The sequence below is a fragment of the Astatotilapia calliptera genome, chromosome 16 (genome assembly GCF_964374335.1).
Source record: "Astatotilapia calliptera chromosome 16, fAstCal68.1, whole genome shotgun sequence".
In the NCBI taxonomy this organism is placed as follows: Eukaryota; Metazoa; Chordata; class Actinopteri; order Cichliformes; family Cichlidae; genus Astatotilapia; species Astatotilapia calliptera.
This window is the reverse complement of record NC_137437.1, coordinates 7,456,395-7,477,111: the sequence shown is the minus strand read 5'-3', so window position 1 is coordinate 7,477,111 and position 20,717 is coordinate 7,456,395. Positions and strand designations below refer to the sequence as shown.

Sequence of the window (20,717 nt, the reverse complement as noted above, 5' to 3'; positions counted from 1 at the left end):
GAGAGGAGGAATAGCCGAATGATGCTGGCAGCCCCGTTATATATTTTTCCATGGCCTCCCTTTCGGGTTGCGACAAATTGCATGATCTGCTGGATAGAAGCAGCCCCCCGTAGAGGAGGTCGTAAGGTCTGAGCGGAGGTAGCGACAGCACTCTACCTTTTCTAAATACCTCTGCCATGTCATGGTAGACTGCAGGTACTATGTAACAGATCAGGCTTTTTGGGGAGTGAGACTTATTTCCGGCAGTGAGACTTGGCTGTGGGACTTGGCAGACTTAAGGCATCTCAAGTGACATTCCCCTCCCGGACGATCTGATATCCTCGTGTTGGTGTTGTTCATCATCATAAATAATGTTGTTCCAGGTTCAACATTGCAAGTGACCAATCACCTTCTCCTGACGTCATCCGCGACCTCGAAAAAAATAAACGCCTTCAAAAAATTTACTTCACTTGCGAGAAGAGAAACCACCTCTGCAAGGACAGTATGTATAATGCTTACCGTTTATTAAAGAAAAGTATCCTGAAATGCAAAGATTTCAAGTTCCTGGATCGGTGGACAGAAGCGGTTTCTCTTCTGTGTGCGTGGCCTGGATTGATTACAAGAAGGCCTATGACTCAATGCCCCACAGCTGGATACTGGAATGCCTAGAATTGTACAAGATCAACGGGACCCTAAGAGCCTTCATCAGGAACTCAATGGGGATGTGGCGTACAACACTAGAGCCCAACTCCAAGCCCATAGCACAAGTTACCATCAAGTGCGGGATCTACCAAGGAGATGCTCTGTCCCCACTGCTGTTCTGCGTAGGCCTGAACCCCCTCAGTGAGATCATTAACAAGACTGGCTACTGTGAGATTATTCTGTTATTATATGTTACCTTATATATGTAATCAAAGTAATTGAATTAGAATACTGCTGTAGATCATATTATACCCTTTAATATAGAGTGTGTGATCTGTATGTAGTTTAGTTCTCATTATACTTTTGAGTTAAAAGAACATTTTCACTTATTAGTTTATTAGATAAGTGTGCATCACTCTGTATCCTTGATCTTCTGTGAATGTCTCATACTGTGTTCTTGACATGTTTTATTGCTGAATCATAAACAGAAGGAGACTTTGTGTCTAGAGCAGAGGAGCAATGAGCCAAGGTCATAACTTAGGCGCCGTAAGGGAGAAAGAATGTGAATGTTTGGGCTTTTACGACTAGGTGGGGGCCACTAGCGGCTATAAGAAGCTGAGTAACACGTCACCATTTCGAGACTGCTGTGACCCTCTTCATGCATGTCTCCCCATCATGATGGTTCTAAATGCTCTTTGTGTTGAATTGTATGGAAATAAATGATTGTTGATTGAGCATTTATACACCGAGTATTGTCCTTCCTTCAGCCCAAAGATCAAAAGAATTGGGAGATTTCAACACTACGGATACCGACTACGGAACGGAGCAGTTGTCAGCCACCTCCTGTACATGGATGACATCAAGCTGTATGCCAAGAGTGAACGAGACATCGATTCACTGATCCACACTACCAGGCTATACAGCAATGACATTGGAATGTCGTTCGGACTGGAGAAGTGTAGTCAGATGGTAACAAAGAGAGGGAAGGTAGTCAGAACTGAGGGGATTGAACTACCAGAAGGCAACATTGCAGACATAGAGGACAGTTACAAGTACCTGGGGATCCCGCAGGCGAATGGGAACCATGAAGAGGCCGCTAGAAAAGCTGCAACCACCAAGTACTGCAGAGGGTCAGGCAAGTCCTGAGGAGTCAGCTGAATGGTAAGAACAAGATCCGGGCCATCAACACGTACGCCCTGCCCGTGATCAGGTACCCTGCTGGGGTAATAGGCTGGCCAAAGGAGGAGATAGAAGCCACTGACATAAAGACAAGAAAGCTCCTTACCATGCATGGAGGATTTCACCCCAAGTCCAGTACCCTGAGGGTGTATGCTAAGCGGAAGGAAGGGGGCCGGGGACTGGTGAGTGTCAGCACCACAGTCCAGGATGAGACAACGAACATCCAAGAATACATTGGGAAGATGGCCCCAACTGACCGAGTGCTCAGTTAATACCTCAGGCAGCAGAAACCCAAGAAAGAGGAGGGAGACGAGGAACCATCATGGAAGGACAGGCCCCTGCACGGTATGTACCACCGGCAGATAGAGGAGGTGGCTGATATCCAGAAAACCTACCAGTGGCTGGACAAAGCTGGACTGAAAGACAGCACAGAGGCACTAATCATGGCAGCACAAGAACAAGTTCTGAGTACAAGATCCATAGAGGCTGGGGTCTATCACACCAGGCAAGACCCCAGGTGCAGGCTGTGTAAAGATGCCCCAGAGATAATCCAGCACATAACAGCAGGGTGCAAGATGCTAGCAGGCAAGGCATACATGGAACGCCATAACCAAGTGGCCGGCATAGTGTACAGGAACATCTGTGCCGAGTATAACCTGGAAGTCCCGAGGTCAAAATGGGAGATGCCCCCAAGGGTGGTGGAGAATGACCGAGCTAAGATCCTGTGGGACTTCCAGATACAGACGGACAAAATGGTGGTGGCTAACCAACCGGACATAGTGGTGGTAGACAAACAGAAGAAGACGGCCGTAGTGATCGATGTAGCGGTTCCGAATGACAGCAATATCAGGAAGAAGGAACACGAGAAGCTGGAGAAATACCAAGGGCTCAGAGAAGAGCTCGAGAGGATGTGGAGGGTGAAGGTAACGGTGGTCCCAGTGGTAATTGGAGCACTAGGTGCGGTGACTCCCAAGCTAGGCGAGTGGCTCCAGCAGATCCCGGGAATAACATCGGAGATCTCTGTCCAGAAGAGCGCAGTCCTGGGAACAGCTAAGATACTGCGCAGGACCCTCAAGCTCCCAGGCCTCTGGTAGAGGACCCGAGCTTAAAGGATAAACCGCCCGCAGGGGTGTGCTGGGTGGTTTTTTTTTTTCTATTACATATTGTCATGATCCAAGCAGCCAGGAACACACAGACACAAATGTAATCTTCAAAAATGGGTTTATTATACCCCCAAAAAGGACAAGATGATTACAAAAATTCAAAATAACAAAAAATAAAATTTTTAAGAACCAAGTGGGCCCATAAAAGAGGTTAACTTAACAGACCGCTACTCAAAAATCACTTAACAAAAACATAACTCAACAAACTGACCTGCCCAAATGAGAAACAGCTCCAGTTATATAGCAAATGAATAAACCATTATATACACCAAAGGTGAAAACTAAAGAGATAACAGATAACCATCATTCAAGAAGAACCCCATTCCCCCTGCATGATCACAATAGATGGTCCAGTCCACTTTATTGGCTTCTGCATTTAACCCTTTAGAGCCGATCGGAGCGGGCACGCTCTGTTTTGCGTAACTATTTTTAAATCCCGGTAGCACTGCAACCACGTAAGCTAGCGCAAAAATTTTTTTTGCATATGAAACCGGAGGAGTTGTACTTACATCTAATGCCATCAGCTTGTCCTAGGTCACGGTTTCCTTCCACATAAAGCTTTGCAAAAACTGCATAAAAAGCGCTTGCAGGAACAAAAACATAATATTCCAGAAACACGCTTTGCCGATCCGATCAGCTGTTCATAACACTTCCTACGTTGGAATAAATGTCAGCGCGAACTTTTGCATTTCCGCCATTACCTGCCCGAAACCGGAAGTGACGTCATTTTCGCGGAAATGTACTCTTTTTTACCATCAGGGCCTCAGGGCCTATACTGGTCTTTTTAAAAGTTATCTTTGACTTTATGACTTTCTGTGTCGTTTCTGGGATGCTTAGGACTCATATTGCACTGCTGGAAATAGTTTATTTTGATGCATATGCTGCTTTTTTGCAAATTTGCAGTATAATATTTATTTTCGTTTTTCCTGCAGTATATAAAAATTGGTGTATTTCAAAAATAAAACTATGAAGACACTCAAAATAAATTTCCTGTGGTGGGAAACTATTTTGAGCAACTTTTTTGTATTTACAGTTTTGAGGGATAAACCTCTTAAATTTCTCTAACTACAAATATATGTTAAAAAAGCAAAAACGATTTTCAATTTTTTTGTAGTTTATTGCACTTTTTTGCAATTTATGTAATTACTATACACTTAATGAATACATATTATTAAAATCTGGGCTATAATGGTTGTATTGATGTACAGCAACTTGAAATGCTCCCAAAAATGGCTCCACAGCATGTAAAAATATAATATAAGCTCTGGCGGACTTGGTTCTATGGTAGGTCTTAAAGGGTTAAACCAGCTCCACCCTCAGCCTCCTCTTTCAGCCAAACTAGGAAGGACTGGAGCGGAGGTCAGGTAACTCAGAAAGAGCAGAAATATAATCAATATAACATACCTATATAAAATAACAAACAATGCAAAGCAAAGTCTATGCCACCATTTGGGCTATAGCTTAGTGCTGTCATGCATTACAGGTAAACTCAAAATATCAAATTAGTTAACTTATGATCACAGAAACTTTAGAGCATAACGTAAACATAAGACAAAAGACCAAATGAATATTACCTAAGTATCTCAGTTGTGTGGTTGCATGCATCCATCACACACTCCCCCCCTTTAGCAGTGAGCTGGAACAGCGAGAGAGATAGTCCGCTGTGCAGTTGTTCTTGCCTGCGATATGCTGAATGGTAAAACGGAATGGCTGCATCGCAAGGTACCATCTGGTGATTCGTCCATTCGTATCCTTCATTTTCTCCAACCACTGGAGCGCCTTGTGGTCAGTTTCCAGTGTAAATTCCCAGCCTAGGAGGTAATACTTGAGGGAATCAAGTGCCCACTTGATTGCTAAAGCCTCTTTTTCCACCGTTGAGTATCTCATCTCTCTTGGGAACATTTTACGGCTAATGAAAGCCACTGGGTGTCACTCATTGGGCGGTCCCTGTAGAAGAACAGCCCCCAGACCCCTGTCAGAAGCATCAGTTTGAAGAATAAAAGGTTTCTCAAAATCTGGGGTATACAAGACTGGAGTCTTACTGAGGGATGCATCCATCACACATATATTACATGCTGTTGAAATCTCCCAATTCTTTGAAACTTTGGGCTGAAGGAAGGACAATACTCGGTGTATTTATGCTCAATCAACAATCATTTATTTCCATACAATTCAACACTTAAGAGCATAAGGACCATCATGATGGGGAGACCTGCCTGCAGAGGGTCACAGCAAGTCTCAAAATGGTGACGGGTTACACAGCCTTTTATACCTCCTAGCGGCCCCCATCTAGTCGTAAAAGCCAAAACATCACATTCTTTCTCTGTTACAGCGCCTAAGTTATGACCTCGGCAGTTGTTTCTCTGCTTTCTGTAAGGTGGGGGTGTGGAATGTGGTCTGTCTATCTCCCCTGTCTTAGACACAGAGTCTCCTGCTTACAACCTTCTCTTCATGATTCAACAATTAAGCATGTAATACATTCACAGCAGATCAAGGATACAGAGTGATGCACACTTATCTAATAAACTAATAAGTGAATATGTTCTTTTAACTCAAAAGTATAATGAGAACTAAACTACATACAGATCACACACTCTATATTAAAGGGTATAATATGATCTACAGCAGTATCATACTTCAACTACTTTGATTACATATATAAGGTAACATATGATAACAGAATAATATCACAATGCATAGGTTATTACAGCTTAGTATGAGTAAGGAAATATGATGTCCATATACAGGAAAAAGGGTTATATAAAACATCTTGTTTGAACAGTACATGGTATACACTTAAAAACACACAATAAGAGAACTTTATCTGAATGTAATATAGATATAAGAAACTACTTATATACTGTTTAAGATTTAGATGATTTTTAATTATGGTAATAATAAAATAGTAATATTACTATTACAATACAATACAATAACTAATCTATAAAATTTGCATTAGTCAGTAACCAAAGTCAAATAAGATTATAATACACATTTTTAGTATGGCTACGATAACTTGAAAATTAGCTAATTATAATTTTTAACATGTAAATTATCTGCTGTACAAGGAAATGTCTAGACTGTAGAGAAGTCAGGCCTTTGAACTTGAATCACAAAGGAAATGACCGCACTTCCAACATCCGTTTTGACACATAAGACGCGATGACAAAACAACCTTCTGAGGTGTTGAGAGATTTCTTTCATTTTCAGTCCATATACAATTGGATTAAAGAGAGGATGATACAAAACCACTTGTAAAGTCATTATGAAACGTGTATTTTGAGATAAATCAATTTCCAGTCGAGCTATAATTATATCATACGAACATAAACATGTGAAGCTGATCAAAACGAGCAGGTGAGGTAAACAGGTCTGTGCAGCTTTTTTCCTGACCTCTCTGCAGCTTCGATAGCATATTATAAATATTTTTGTGTATGTAAACATTATGAAAAGCAAAGGAAGAAATACAGTGTTAAACAGAATAAACACACCATACATTAAGTAGTATGTTTTGGGGGTTGCACAATAAAGCTTGGAAATTGCATTGTTACAAAAAATTCCATTCAAAGTGAAACTGCAGATTTGTGAGTTGTTGCTGAATACAGCAGATGGCACAAGCTGACAAGCAGGCAGAAGCCAAGCTAAAACTAACAAAACTGTGACAGTTGTTTTTCTCATAATAGTATGATATTGCAAAGGTTTAGATATGGACACATACCTGTCATATGCCATGGATGCCAAGAGAAAGAACTCTGAACCAGTTAAAGAGTAATAAATAATTCCCTGAAACCTGCATAGTGAGTGAGTTGTAATCTGCCTCTCAGATAAAAAGTCCATTAATAGTTTGGGGTAGATATTTGTACTGAACACAACAGAGTTGAGCAACAAAGCTGCAATGAAAACATACATAGGCTCATGGAGGCTTTTCTTAATCCAGATGAGGCAAACTATGGTTGAATTACTGCAGAGTATTAGAATATAAGCAGTAAACATAATAGCAAAATACAGAAATTTGTATTTTTCCAATTCAACGTGCCCACCAAAAGTTATATATGTCACATTAAATTCATCATGCATTTGCTCCATGAAACTAAATGTCAAATAAAGCAAACTAAATAAAAAAGTCAAAATATCACCTCCCCACCCAAAAACAGAGCCAGTGAAAACCTTTTACGACTTCAACAATTGAGATTGTTATATTTTACATTTGACTAACTTCAATCATTCAGTGATAGAATTAAAAATGCAACAGTCAGACTGTACAACACGGAGAACAAATGAGATGAAATCAGCATTTCATACAAATGTAAGATACCAGACTATGAGAACCACTGTTGTTTCAGGACTGAGAAAGTGAATTATTACAGTAAGTGGAACGACCTTATGATTTCTTTTTTTTCTCTGTGGATCTCATTACATCAACTGAGCTACTAGCTCATGTGACCATTTCCATGCAACCCTAGAGGCCATAACCTGAAGGCCTTGTTAGTACAAATGTTCTCTTAACATTTTACTTTCTTAGTTGGCCTAGCATTTGGATCTATTAGAGCTTCAACTCTTGTACGTTTTCCACAAGTGTTTATGGGAATTATTTGCCCTTCATGCAGAAGCCTATTGTTGAGGTCAGACACTAATGTTGGACAAGAAGGCCTTGCAGAAATGGCAAATTTGGATAGCATAAAATTGTCCAAATGTCTTAGTATTCTGAAAAAGTAAGAGTTCCTTTCAATTAAACTATGTGTTTGCTGAAACCCTGCAAAGTATTACAGAATTCTTTTCTTCATAACGGAGTCGCAATACTTTTAGTAATATTATTTTAATAAATACGTCTTTCTATATCTAACAGGTTAGATTGCACACAATATGTGGATTTATATGGTGGACATATTTGGAATAAATCAGCAATTCTCTGGATAAATTCCATGACCTCCTGAATTTATGAACATTATGCTATGTTTCTGTTCTGTGTGCTTTGTAAATTCACATTTTTTTCTTGCAATTGTATTACTATTCTTTCATATACTGTACATAGTAAGATATAATACAAAGCGATATTTATAATTATGTTTATATTCATACTTTTTTCTTTGTCTTTATGTTATTTTTAATAGTTGTGCTTTATTAGGCTGTTTTTATAATATTTTATTTTGGCCTCACACTACCTGCTCTATTTCATATTTCTGGCCCTTTTGTTTTTCTATTTCGGAAGCACTTGTGGTTACACTTCCCTTCAGTGTTTTATTTATCTTTCAGTTATTAACAATACAATTCTTGACCCCTGACTTTTGTTTTTGTTCTTCATGTAATTAAGAGCAGGCACAGTGTTATGGTCCGGGGTCGCCTTTACCCGCCCCTGTTGCTTGTCTTGTGTTTCTATGGTGTATTGATAGTCATGTGCTTTTGTGCTGAGGTGTTTTTTCTGTTATCAAACTGTTCTCCCACTAGGAGCTCAGTCTGAGTGGAGTTTTTTTTTCTCCTCCTCTTACCTCATGTAGTGTATTTTCGTTGTTTTTTCCTATCAGCCTACCTTTCTGACATGTCTGCCCAATGTGATGTTTGTGTAAAGTTGGTCAGAAGGTTCCTTTGTAAGTGCGCATGCGCCATTAGCGTGCTGCCTGCTGTAACCCTAATTTCCCTCGGGATGAATAAAGTATTCTGATTCTGATTCTGATTTTGATCTCTAGGTTGTGTTTGGTCTGCACTTTGAGTTCACGTCTGTCTCCCGAGTCTGCACTTTGGGTCCTTTTCCTGCCTGCAAACAGCCGTTTCATAATACTTTGTTTGTGTCCCTGAGTTTGTGTTGTAAAATAGTCTGTGAGTTTCCTGTTTTACTTTGAAGGTTTGTGTCTCGTTGTGTCTAACTAGGTTCAGCTGTGTTCCCCTCTGGTGTGTCATTCCCTCGTTACCTTGCGTGTATTTGTCGTGTGTGTCTTCCTGTGTTCCTTGATGGTTTGTGTGATATCATAAGACTAAGGAACCACGGAGACCATGTTTAGCTCACGGTTACTTCTTTATTAACTAGAAAGTGCATTTTCTGAAGAAACTGCAGTGTGAATGCTTGAATCTGAATGTATGCATTGAAATGAAATAATTACTGAATTTAAGTTAAAAATTTTAAATGAGATTAAAAAAAAAAACCTGAATTTAACCTGAAAACAAAAGTGCTGAACTGCTAAAAGCTGAAGGTTACACAGAAGAAGAAGTTGGAAAAAAGCTGAAAATGTTTTAATTGTAAATTAGAAAAACCTAAGAAATGAGAAAAGAACATTTAGAGTCAGAAAACATCTGAAAGAATATTAAAAGGTCATATTCTTTGAATCACTGAATGACTAAAATGTGATCCCTCCACTTTGATCCACACAGTTTAAAAAGTTTAAATGCCTGAGCTTTGAAAGATACGGTGTTGGAAAGAGAACAATAATGGCGACAATTTGAGGGTAAAATGATGGCTGTAACACTGTGGACACAGCAGCAGTTGAAAGAGAAGTGTTTAAGATGAATCTTGGTACAGTGGCAGGCAGAGCTCGTTAAGCAGGCAGGTGTGAGCCTGGTTGCTATAGTGACTGCACCCAATGGCTCCATACACACGCACACAGACATGCACCTCACTTTTGCTGCTTAAAATGAACAGAAAAGTCAGGCCGAAACAAATCGTTCCCAAATGAAAAGTAAAAGTCGTACTGACAAAATTCTTTCACCGTGAGCGACAGCCATGTCTAGTCTACCAAATTCTCAGTTTTCATGCCTGTGGAGTTTATTATATGGACGTGGTGACAGTGGAAAGACACCATGCTCTTCTGATTTTCAAACGAACCTTCTGAGCCATTTTAACATTAGAGTCTATGGAAGAGTTGGAGGGAGGAGGCTGTGCATTGGTGACATTTATGAAAGAACCGTAACACCTAGGACAATAGTAAACACATTGGATGAAAGAGGACAGCGATGGCTACGTTTTGAGGGTAAAATCATACCTGTAGAGCAAACGCTGCGGACACAGCAGCAGTTTTAAAAAAGATTTTAAGATTAATTTTTTTGCTCCTCTCACTCTAGCAGTTGAGCTGCCTCACTCTAGCCCCAACATTCCGTCCCATACACACCCATTATAAACTCTGAAACGGGTGAAAAAACATCATGAAACTTAAACTGGAACTGAAGAAAAAGTATAATAGATATTGAAAAGATAAATACAAGTTGAATAGTTGAATGTCTTGTCTTCGTTTTAAAGTTTGAATGGTGGCTCTATGTCAATGTATGTGGAAGTAGTAAGAGTTTAAAAATGAGTAAGTTGAATGAGGATTTGAAGGGTCTCCCCATTGAAATACATTATAAATTTTTGTTGAATAAAGTTGAATAAAATTAAAAATATAAATGTTAAAAATATGAAAAATAGAAGCAGTGTTGTCCAAAAGAATAGGAATCTAACGGTGTTTGAATGGTTTTTCTAAGTTGAACGGTTTTGAAGTTATAGGATTACAAAAAACGTACGGAATACAGAATAAAATATAATAACTAGAAAGTGCATTTTCTGAAGAAACTGCAGTGTGAATGCTTGAATCTGAATGTATGCACTGAAATGAATTAATTGCTGAATTTTGAGTTAAAAATATTGAATGAAATTAAAAAAAAAAACAACCAAATTTAACCTGAAAACAAAGGTGCTGAACTGCTAAAAGCTGAAGGTTACACAGAAGAAGAAGTTGGAAAAAAGCTGAAAATGTTTTAATTGTAAATTAGAAAAACCTAAGAAATGAGAAAAGAACATTTAGAGTCAGAAAACATCTGAAAGAATATTAAAAGGTCATATTCTTTGAATCACTGAATGACTAAAATGTGATCCCTCCACTTGGACCCACACAGTTTAAAAAGTTTACATCTCTGAGCTTTGAAAGACAAGATGTTGGAAAAAGAACAACGATGGCGACGTTTTGAGGGTAAAATGATGGCTTTAACACTGTGGACACAGCAGCAGTTGAAAGAGAAGTGTTTAAGATGAATTTTGGCAGAGTGAGAGAGAGAGCTCGTTAAGCAGGCAGGTGTGAGCCTGGTTGCTATAGTGACCGCACCCAATGGCTCCATACACACGGACACAGACATGCACCTCACTTTTGCTGCTTAAAATGAACAGAAAAGTCAGGCCGAAACAAATCGTTCCCAAATGAAAAGTATAGGTCGTATTGACGAAATTCTTTCACCGTGAGCGGCAGCAATGTCTAGTCTACCTAATTCTCAGTTTTCATGCCTGTGGAGTTTATTATATGGATGTGGTGACAGTGTAAAAACACCATGCTCTTCTGATTTTCAAACCAACCTTCTGAGCCGTTTTAACATTAGAGTCTATGGAAGAGTTGGAGGGAGGAGGCTGTGCATTGGTGACATTTACGAAAGAACCATAACACCTAGGACAATAGTAAACACATTGGATGAAAGAGGACAGCCATGGCTACGTTTTGAGGGTAAAATCATACCTGTAGAGCAAACGCTGCGGACACAGCAGCAGTTTTAAAAAAGATTTTAAGATTAATTTTTTTGCTCCTCTCACTCTAGCAGTTGAGCTGCCTCACTCTAGCCCCAACATTCCGTCCCATACACACCCATTATAAACTCTGAAACGGGTGAAAAAACATCATGAAACTTAAACTGGAACTGAAGAAAAAGTATAATAGATATTGAAAAGATAAATACAAGTTGAATAGTTGAATGTCTTGTCTTCGTTTTAAAGTTTGAATGGTGGCTCTATGTCAATGTATGTGGAAGTAGTAAGAGTTTAAAAATGAGTAAGTTGAATGAGGATTTGAAGGGTCTCCCCATTGAAATACATTCTAAATTTTTGTTGAATAAAGTTGAATAAAATTAAAAATATAAATGTTAAAAATATGAAAAATAGAAGCAGTGTTGTCCAAAAGAATAGGAATCTAACGGTGTTTGAATGGTTTTTCTAAGTTGAACGGTTTTGAAGTTATAGGATTACAAAAAACGTACGGAATACAGAATAAAATATAATAACTAGAAAGTGCATTTTCTGAAGAAACTGCAGTGTGAATGCTTGAATCTGAATGTATGCACTGAAATGAATTAATTGCTGAATTTTGAGTTAAAAATATTGAATGAGATTAAAAAAAAACAAAAAAAAAAAACGAATTTAACCTGAAAACAAAGGTGCTGAACTGCTAAAAGCTGAAGGTTACACAGAAGAAGGAGTTGGAAAAAGACTGAAAATGTTTTAAATGTAAATTAGAAAACCCTAAGAAATGAGAAAAGAACATTTAGAGTCAGAAAACATCTGAATGAATATTAAAAGGTCATATTCTTTGAATCACTGAATGACTCAAATGTGATCCCTCCACTTTGATCCACACAGTTTAAAAAGTTTAAATGCCTGAGCTTTGAAAGATACGGTGTTGGAAAGAGAACAATAATGGCGACAATTTGAGGGTAAAATGATGGCTGTAACACTGTGGACACAGCAGCAGTTGAAAGAGAAGTGCTTAAGATGAATCTTGGTACAGTGGCAGGCAGAGCTCGTTAAGCAGGCAGGTGTGAGCCTGGTTGCTATAGTGACCGCACCCAATGGCTCCATACACACGTACACAGACATGCGCCTCACTTTTGCTGCTTAAAATGAACAGAAAAGTCAGGCCGAAACAAATCGTTCCCAAATGAAAAGTAAAAGTCGTATTGACGAAATTCTTTCACCGTGAGCGACAGCAATGTCTAGTCTACCTAATTCTCAGTTTTCATGCCTGTGGAGCTTATTATATGGACGTGGTGACAGTGGAAAGACACCATGCTCTTCTGATTTTCAAACGAACCTTCTGAGCCATTTTAACATTAGAGTCTATGGAAGAGTTGGAGGGAGGAGGCTGTGCATTGGTGACATTTACGAAAGAACCATAACACCTAGGACAATAGTAAACACATTGGATGAAAGAGGACAGCGATGGCTACGTTTTGAGGGTAAAATCATACCTGTAGAGCAAACGCTGCGGACACAGCAGCAGTTTTAAAAAAGATTTTAAGATTAATTTTTTTGCTCCTCTCACTCTAGCAGTTGAGCTGCCTCACTCTAGCCCCAACATTCCGTCCCATACACACCCATTATAAACTCTGAAACGGGTGAAAAAACATCATGAAACTTAAACTGGAACTGAAGAAAAAGTATAATAGATATTGAAAAGATAAATACAAGTTGAATAGTTGAATGTCTTGTCTTCGTTTTAAAGTTTGAATGGTGGCTCTATGTCAATGTATGTGGAAGTAGTAAGAGTTTAAAAATGAGTAAGTTGAATGAGGATTTGAAGGGTCTCCCCATTGAAATACATTATAAATTTTTGTTGAATAAAGTTGAATAAAATTAAAAATATAAATGTTAAAAATATGAAAAATAGAAGCAGTGTTGTCCAAAAGAATAGGAATCTAATGGTGTTTGAATGGTTTTTCTAAGTTGAACGGTTTTGAAGGAGTTAGATGCCAAAAAACGTACGGAATATATAATAATAATAATAAAGATTCGAATAACAATACTGTGAATGCTTTTCAAGCATTCACACTAATAACTAGAAAGTGCATTTTCTGAAGAAACTGCAGTGTGAATGCTTGAATCTGAATGTATGCATTGAAATGAAATAATTACTGAATTTAAGTTAAAAATTTTGAATGAGATTAAAAAAAACCAAAAAAAACCCCGAATTTAACCTGAAAACAAAGGTGCTGAACTGCTAAAAGCTGAAGGTTACACAGAAGAAGGAGTTGGAAAAAAACTGAAAATGTTTTAAATGTAAATTAGAAAACCCTAAGAAATGAGAAAAGAACATTTAGAGTCAGAAAACATCTGAATGAATATTAAAAGTTCATATTCTTTGAATCACTGAATGAGTCAAATGTGATCCCTCCACTTTGATCCACACAGTTTAAAAAGTTTAAATGCCTGAGCTTTGAAAGATACGGTGTTGGAAAGAGAATAATAATGGCGACAATTTGAGGGTAAAATGATGGCTGTAACACTGTGGACACAGCAGCAGTTGAAAGAGAAGTGTTTAAGATGAATCTTGGCACAGTGGCAGGCAGAGCTCGTTAAGCAGGCAGGTGTGAGCCTGGTTGCTATAGTGACCGCACCCAATGGCTCCATACACACGCACACAGACATGCACCTCACTTTTGCTGCTTAAAATGAACAGAAAAGTCAGGCCGAAACAAATCGTTCCCAAATGAAAAGTATAGGTCGTATTGACAAAATTCTTTCACCGTGAGCGACAGCAATGTCTAGTCTACCTAATTCTCAGTTTTCATGCCTGTGGAGCTTATTATATGGACGTGGTGACAGTGGAAAGACACCATGCTCTTCTGATTTTCAAACGAACCTTCTGAGCCATTTTAACATTAGAGTCTATGGAAGAGTTGGAGGGAGGAGGCTGTGCATTGGTGACATTTACGAAAGAACCATAACACCTAGGACAATAGTAAACACATTGGATGAAAGAGGACAGCGATGGCTACGTTTTGAGGGTAAAATCATACCTGTAGAGCAAACGCTGCGGACACAGCAGCAGTTTTAAAAAAGATTTTAAGATTAATTTTTTTGCTCCTCTCACTCTAGCAGTTGAGCTGCCTCACTCTAGCCCCAACATTCCGTCCCATACACACCCATTATAAACTCTGAAACGGGTGAAAAAACATCATGAAACTTAAACTGGAACTGAAGAAAAAGTATAATAGATATTGAAAAGATAAATACAAGTTGAATAGTTGAATGTCTTGTCTTCGTTTTAAAGTTTGAATGGTGGCTCTATGTCAATGTATGTGGAAGTAGTAAGAGTTTAAAAATGAGTAAGTTGAATGAGAATTTGAAGGGTCTCCCCATTGAAATACATGGGAAATTTTTGTTGAAAAAAGTTGAATAAAATTAAAAATATAAATGTTAAAAATGAGAAAAATAGAAGCAATGTTGTCCAAAAGAATAGGAATCTAACGGTGTTTGAATGGTTTTTCTAAGTTGAACGGTTTTGAAGGAGTAGGCTTTCAAAAAACGTACGGAAAAATAAAATATAACTAGAAAGTGCATTTTCTGAAGAAACTGCAGTGTGAATGCTTGAATCTGAATGTATGCACTGAAATGAATTAATTGCTGAATTTTGAGTTAAAAATGTTGAATGAGATTAAAAAAAAAACAAAAAAAACGAATTTAACCTGAAAACAAAGGTGCTGAACTGCTAAAAGCTGAAGGTTACACAGAAGAAGAAGTTGGAAAAAAACTGAAAATGTTTTAAATGTAAATTAGAAAACCCTAAGAAATGAGAAAAGAACATTTAGAGTGAGAAAACATCTGAATGAATTTTAAAAGGTCATATTCTTTGAATCACTGAATGACTAAAATGTGATCCCTCCACTTTGATCCACACAGTTTAAAAAGTTTAAATGCCTGAGCTTTGAAAGATACGGTGTTGGAAAGAGAACAATAATGGCGACAATTTGAGGGTAAAATGATGGCTGTAACACTGTGGACACAGCAGCAGTTGAAAGAGAAGTGCTTAAGATGAATCTTGGTACAGTGGCAGGCAGAGCTCGTTAAGCAGGCAGGTGTGAGCCTGGTTGCTATAGTGACCGCACCCAATGGCTCCATACACACGTACACAGACATGCGCCTCACTTTTGCTGCTTAAAATGAACAGAAAAGTCAGGCCCAAACAAATCGCTCCCAAATGAAAAGTAAAAGTCGTATTGACAAAATTCTTTCACCGTGAGCGACAGCAATGTCTAGTCTACCTAATTCTCAGTTTTCATGCCTGTGGAGCTTATTATATGGACGTGGTGACAGTGGAAAGACACCATGCTCTTCTGATTTTCAAACGAACCTTCTGAGCCATTTTAACATTAGAGTCTATGGAAGAGTTGGAGGGAGGAGGCTGTGCATTGGTGACATTTACGAAAGAACCATAACACCTAGTACAATAGTAAACACATTGGATGAAAGAGGACAGCCATGGCTACGTTTTGAGGGTAAAATCATACCTGTAGAGCAAACGCTGTGGACACAGCAGCAGTTTTAAAAAAGATTTTAAGATTAATTTTTTTGCTCTTCTCACTCTAGCAGTTGAGCTGCCTCACTCTAGCCCCAACATTCCGTCCCATACACACCCATTATAAACTCTGAAACGGGTGAAAAAACATCATGAAACTTAAACTGGAACTGAAGAAAAAGTATAATAGATATTGAAAAGATAAATACAAGTTGAATAGTTGAATGTCTTGTCTTCGTTTTAAAGTTTGAATGGTGGCTCTATGTCAATGTATGTGGAAGTAGTAAGAGTTTAAAAATGAGTAAGTTGAATGAGGATTTGAAGGGTCTCCCCATTGAAATACATTATAAATTTTTGTTGAATAAAGTTGAATAAAATTAAAAATATAAATGTTAAAAATATGAAAAATAGAAGCAGTGTTGTCCAAAAGAATAGGAATCTAACGGTGTTTGAATGGTTTTTCTAAGTTGAACGGTTTTGAAGGAGTAGGCTTACAAAAAACGTACGGAATAGATAAAATATAACTAGAAAGTGCATTTTCTGAAGAAACTGCAGTGTGAATGCTTGAATCTGAATGTATGCACTGAAATGAATTAATTGCTGAATTTTGAGTTAAAAATATTGAATGAGATTAAAAAAAAACAAAAAAAAAAAACGAATTTAACCTGAAAACAAAGGTGCTGAACTGCTAAAAGCTGAAGGTTACACAGAAGAAGAAGTTGGAAAAAAGCTGAAAATGTTTTAATTGTAAATTAGAAAAACCTAAGAAATGAGAAAAGAACATTTAGAGTCAGAAAACATCTGAAAGAATATTAAAAGGTCATATTCTTTGAATCACTGAATGACTAAAATGTGATCCCTCCACTTGGATCCACACAGTTTAAAAAGTTTACATCTCTGAGCTTTGAAAGACAAGATGTTGGAAAGAGAACAACGATGGCGACGTTTTGAGGGTAAAATGATGGCTGTAACACTGTGGAGACAGCAGCAGTTGAAAGAGAAGTGCTTCAGATGAATCTTGGCAGAGTGAGAGAGAGAGCTCGTTAAGCAGGCAGGTGTGAGCCTGGTTGCTATAGTGACCGCACCCAATGGCTCCATACACACGGACACAGACATGCACCTCACTTTTGCTGCTTAAAATGAACAGAAAAGTCAGGCCGAAACAAATCGTTCCCATATGAAAAGTACAAGTCGTATTGACGAAATTCTTTCACCGTGAGCGACAGCAATGTCTAGTCTACTGAATTCTCAGTTTTCATGCCTGTGGAGTTTATTATATGGACGTGGTGACAGTGGAAAGACACCATGCTCTTCTGATTTTCAAAAGAACCTTCTGAGCCATTTTAACATTAGAGTCTATGGAAGAGTTGGAGGGAGGAGGCTGTGCATTGGTGACATTTATGAAAGAACCATAACACCTAGGACAATAGTAAACACATTGGATGAAAGAGGACAGCCATGGCTACGTTTTGAGGGTAAAATCATACCTGTAGAGCAAACGCTGTGGACACAGCAGCAGTTTTAAAAAAGATTTTAAGATTAATTTTTTTGCTCCTCTCACTCTAGCAGTTGAGCTGTCTCACTCTAGCCCCAACATTCCGTCCCATACACACCCATTATAAACTCTGAAACGGCTGAAAAAACATCATGAAACTTAAACTGGAACTGAAGAAAAAGTATAATAGATATTGAAAAGATAAATACAAGTTGAATAGTTGAATGTCTTGTCTTCGTTTTAAAGTTTGAATGGTGGCTCTATGTGAACGTATGTTGAAGTAGTAAGAGTTTAAAAATGAGTAAGTTGAATGAGGATTTGAAGGGTCTCCCCATTGAAATACATTATAAATTTTTGTTGAATAAAGTTGAATAAAATTAAAAATATAAATGTTAAAAATATGAAAAATAGAAGCAGTGTTGTCCAAAAGAATAGGAATCTAACGGTGTTTGAATGGTTTTTCTAAGTTGAACGGTTTTGAAGTTATAGGATTACAAAAAACGTACGGAATACAGAATAAAATATAATAACTAGAAAGTGCATTTTCTGAAGAAACTGCAGTGTGAATGCTTGAATCTGAATGTATGCACTGAAATGAATTAATTGCTGAATTTTGAGTTAAAAATATTGAATGAGATTAAAAAAAAACAAAAAAAAAAAAACGAATTTAACCTGAAAACAAAGGTGCTGAACTGCTAAAAGCTGAAGGTTACACAGAAGAAGGAGTTGGAAAAAAACTGAAAATGTTTTAAATGTAAATTAGAAAACCCTAAGAAATGAGAAAAGAACATTTAGAGTCAGAAAACATCTGAATGAATATTAAAAGGTCATATTCTTTGAATCACTGAATGACTCAAATGTGATCCCTCCACTTTGATACACACAGTTTAAAAAGTTTAAATGCCTGAGCTTTGAAAGATACGGTGTTGGAAAGAGAACAATAATGGCGACAATTTGAGGGTAAAATGATGGCTGTAACACTGTGGACACAGCAGCAGTTGAAAGAGAAGTGCTTAAGATGAATCTTGGTACAGTGGCAGGCAGAGCTCGTTAAGCAGGCAGGTGTGAGCCTGGTTGCTATAGTGACCGCACCCAATGGCTCCATACACACGTACACAGACATGCGCCTCACTTTTGCTGCTTAAAATGAACAGAAAAGTCAGGCCGAAACAAATCGTTCCCAAATGAAAAGTAAAAGTCGTATTGACAAAATTCTTTCACCGTGAGCGACAGCAGCTTCTAGTCTACCTAATTCTCAGTTTTCATGTCTGTGGAGTTTATTATATGGACGTGGTGACAGTGGAAAGACACCATGCTCTTCTGATTTTCAAACGAACCTTCTGAGCCATTTTAACATTAGAGTCTATGGAAGAGTTGGAGGGAGGAGGCTGTGCATTGGTGACATTTACGAAAGAACCATAACACCTAGGACAATAGTAAACACATTGGATGAAAGAGGACAGCCATGGCTACGTTTTGAGGGTAAAATCATACCTGTAGAGCAAACGCTGCGGACACAGCAGCAGTTTTAAAAAAGATTTTAAGATTAATTTTTTTGCTCCTCTCACTCTAGCAGTTGAGCTGCCTCACTCTAGCCCCAACATTCCGTCCCATACACACCCATTATAAACTCTGAAACGGGTGAAAAAACATCATGAAACTTAAACTGGAACTGAAGAAAAAGTATAATAGATATTGAAAAGATAAATACAAGTTGAATAGTTGAATGTCTTGTCTTCGTTTTAAAGTTTGAATGGTGGCTCTATGTCAATGTATGTGGAAGTAGTAAGAGTTTAAAAATGAGTAAGTTGAATGAGGATTTGAAGGGTCTCCCCATTGAAATACATTATAAATTTTTGTTGAATAAAGTTGAATAAAATTAAAAATATAAATGTTAAAAATATGAAAAATAGAAGCAGTGTTGTCCAAAAGAATAGGAATCTAACGGTGTTTGAATGGTTTTTCTAAGTTGAACGGTTTTGAAGGAGTAGGCTTACAAAAAACGTACGGAATACAGAATAAAATATAATAATAACTAGAAAGTGCATTTTCTGAAGAAACTGCAGTGTGAATGCTTGAATCTGAATGTATGGACTGAAATGAATTAATTGCTGAATTTTGAGTTAAAAATTTTGAATGAGATAAAAAACAAAACAAAAAAAAAACCCGAATTTAACCTGAAAACAAAGGTGCTGAACTGCTAAAAGCTGAAGGTTACACAGAAGAAGAAGTTGGAAAAAAACTGAAAATGTTTTAAATGTAAATTAGAAAACCCTAAGAAATGAGAAAAGAACATTTAGAGTCAGAAAACATCTGAATGAATATTAAAAGGTCATATTCTTTGAATCACTGAATGACTAAAATGTGATCCCTCCACTTGGATCCACACAGTTTAAAAAGTTTAAATGCCTGAGCTTTCAAAGATACGGTGTTGGAAAGAGAACAATAATGGCGACAATTTGAGGGTAAAATGATGGCTGTAACACTGTGGACACAGCAGCAGTTGAAAGAGAAGTGCTTAAGATGAATCTTGGTACAGTGGCAGGCAGAGCTCGTTAAGCAGGCAGGTGTGAGCCTGGTTGCTATAGTGACCGCACCCAATGGCTCCATACACACGTACACAGACATGCGCCTCACTTTTGCTGCTTAAAATGAACAGAAAAGTCAGGCCGAAACAAATCGCTCCCAAATGAAAAGTAAAAGTCGTATTGACAAAATTCTTTCACCGTGAGCGACAGCAATGTCTAGTCTACCTAATTCTCAGTTTTCATGCCTGTGGAGCTTATTATATGGACGTGGTGACAGTGTAAAGACACCATGCTCTTCTGATTTTCAAACGAACCTTCTGAGCCATTTTAACATTAGAGTCTATGGAAGAGTTGGAGGGAGGAGGCTGTGCATTGGTGACATTTATGAAAGAACCATAACACCTAGGACAATAGTAAACACATTGGATGAAAGAGGACAGCCATGGCTACGTTTTGAGGGTAAAATCATACCTGTAGAGCAAACGCTGCGGACACAGCAGCAGTTTTAAAAAAGATTTTAAGATTAATTTTTTTGCTCCTCTCACTCTAGCAGTTGAGCTGCCTCACTCTAGCCCCAACATTCCGTCCCATACACACCCATTATAAACTCTGAAACGGGTGAAAAAACATCATGAAACTTAAACTGGAACTGAAGAAAAAGTATAATAGATATTGAAAAGATAAATACAAGTTGAATAGTTGAATGTCTTGTCTTCGT

At 37.9% G+C, this 20,717-nt stretch overlaps 1 protein-coding gene across 1 annotated transcript; it reads right to left on the bottom strand.

Annotated features, from left to right (window-relative positions):
- Window positions 1–6,038: 6,038 nt before the first annotated feature.
- LOC113007297 (olfactory receptor 13C2-like) lies at window positions 6,039–7,049 on the bottom strand. The gene has a single exon (XM_026143714.1). It carries the CDS (start codon window positions 7,047–7,049, stop codon window positions 6,039–6,041), a length of 1,011 nt encoding a protein of 336 aa, XP_025999499.1.
- Between the last annotated feature and the right edge of the window lie 13,668 nt (window positions 7,050–20,717).

Excerpts from the sequence above, each read along its gene's own strand:
- LOC113007297 (XM_026143714.1), bottom strand. The coding sequence starts at position 7,049 with ATGGAGCAAATGCATGATGAATTTAATGTGACATATATAACTTTTGGT.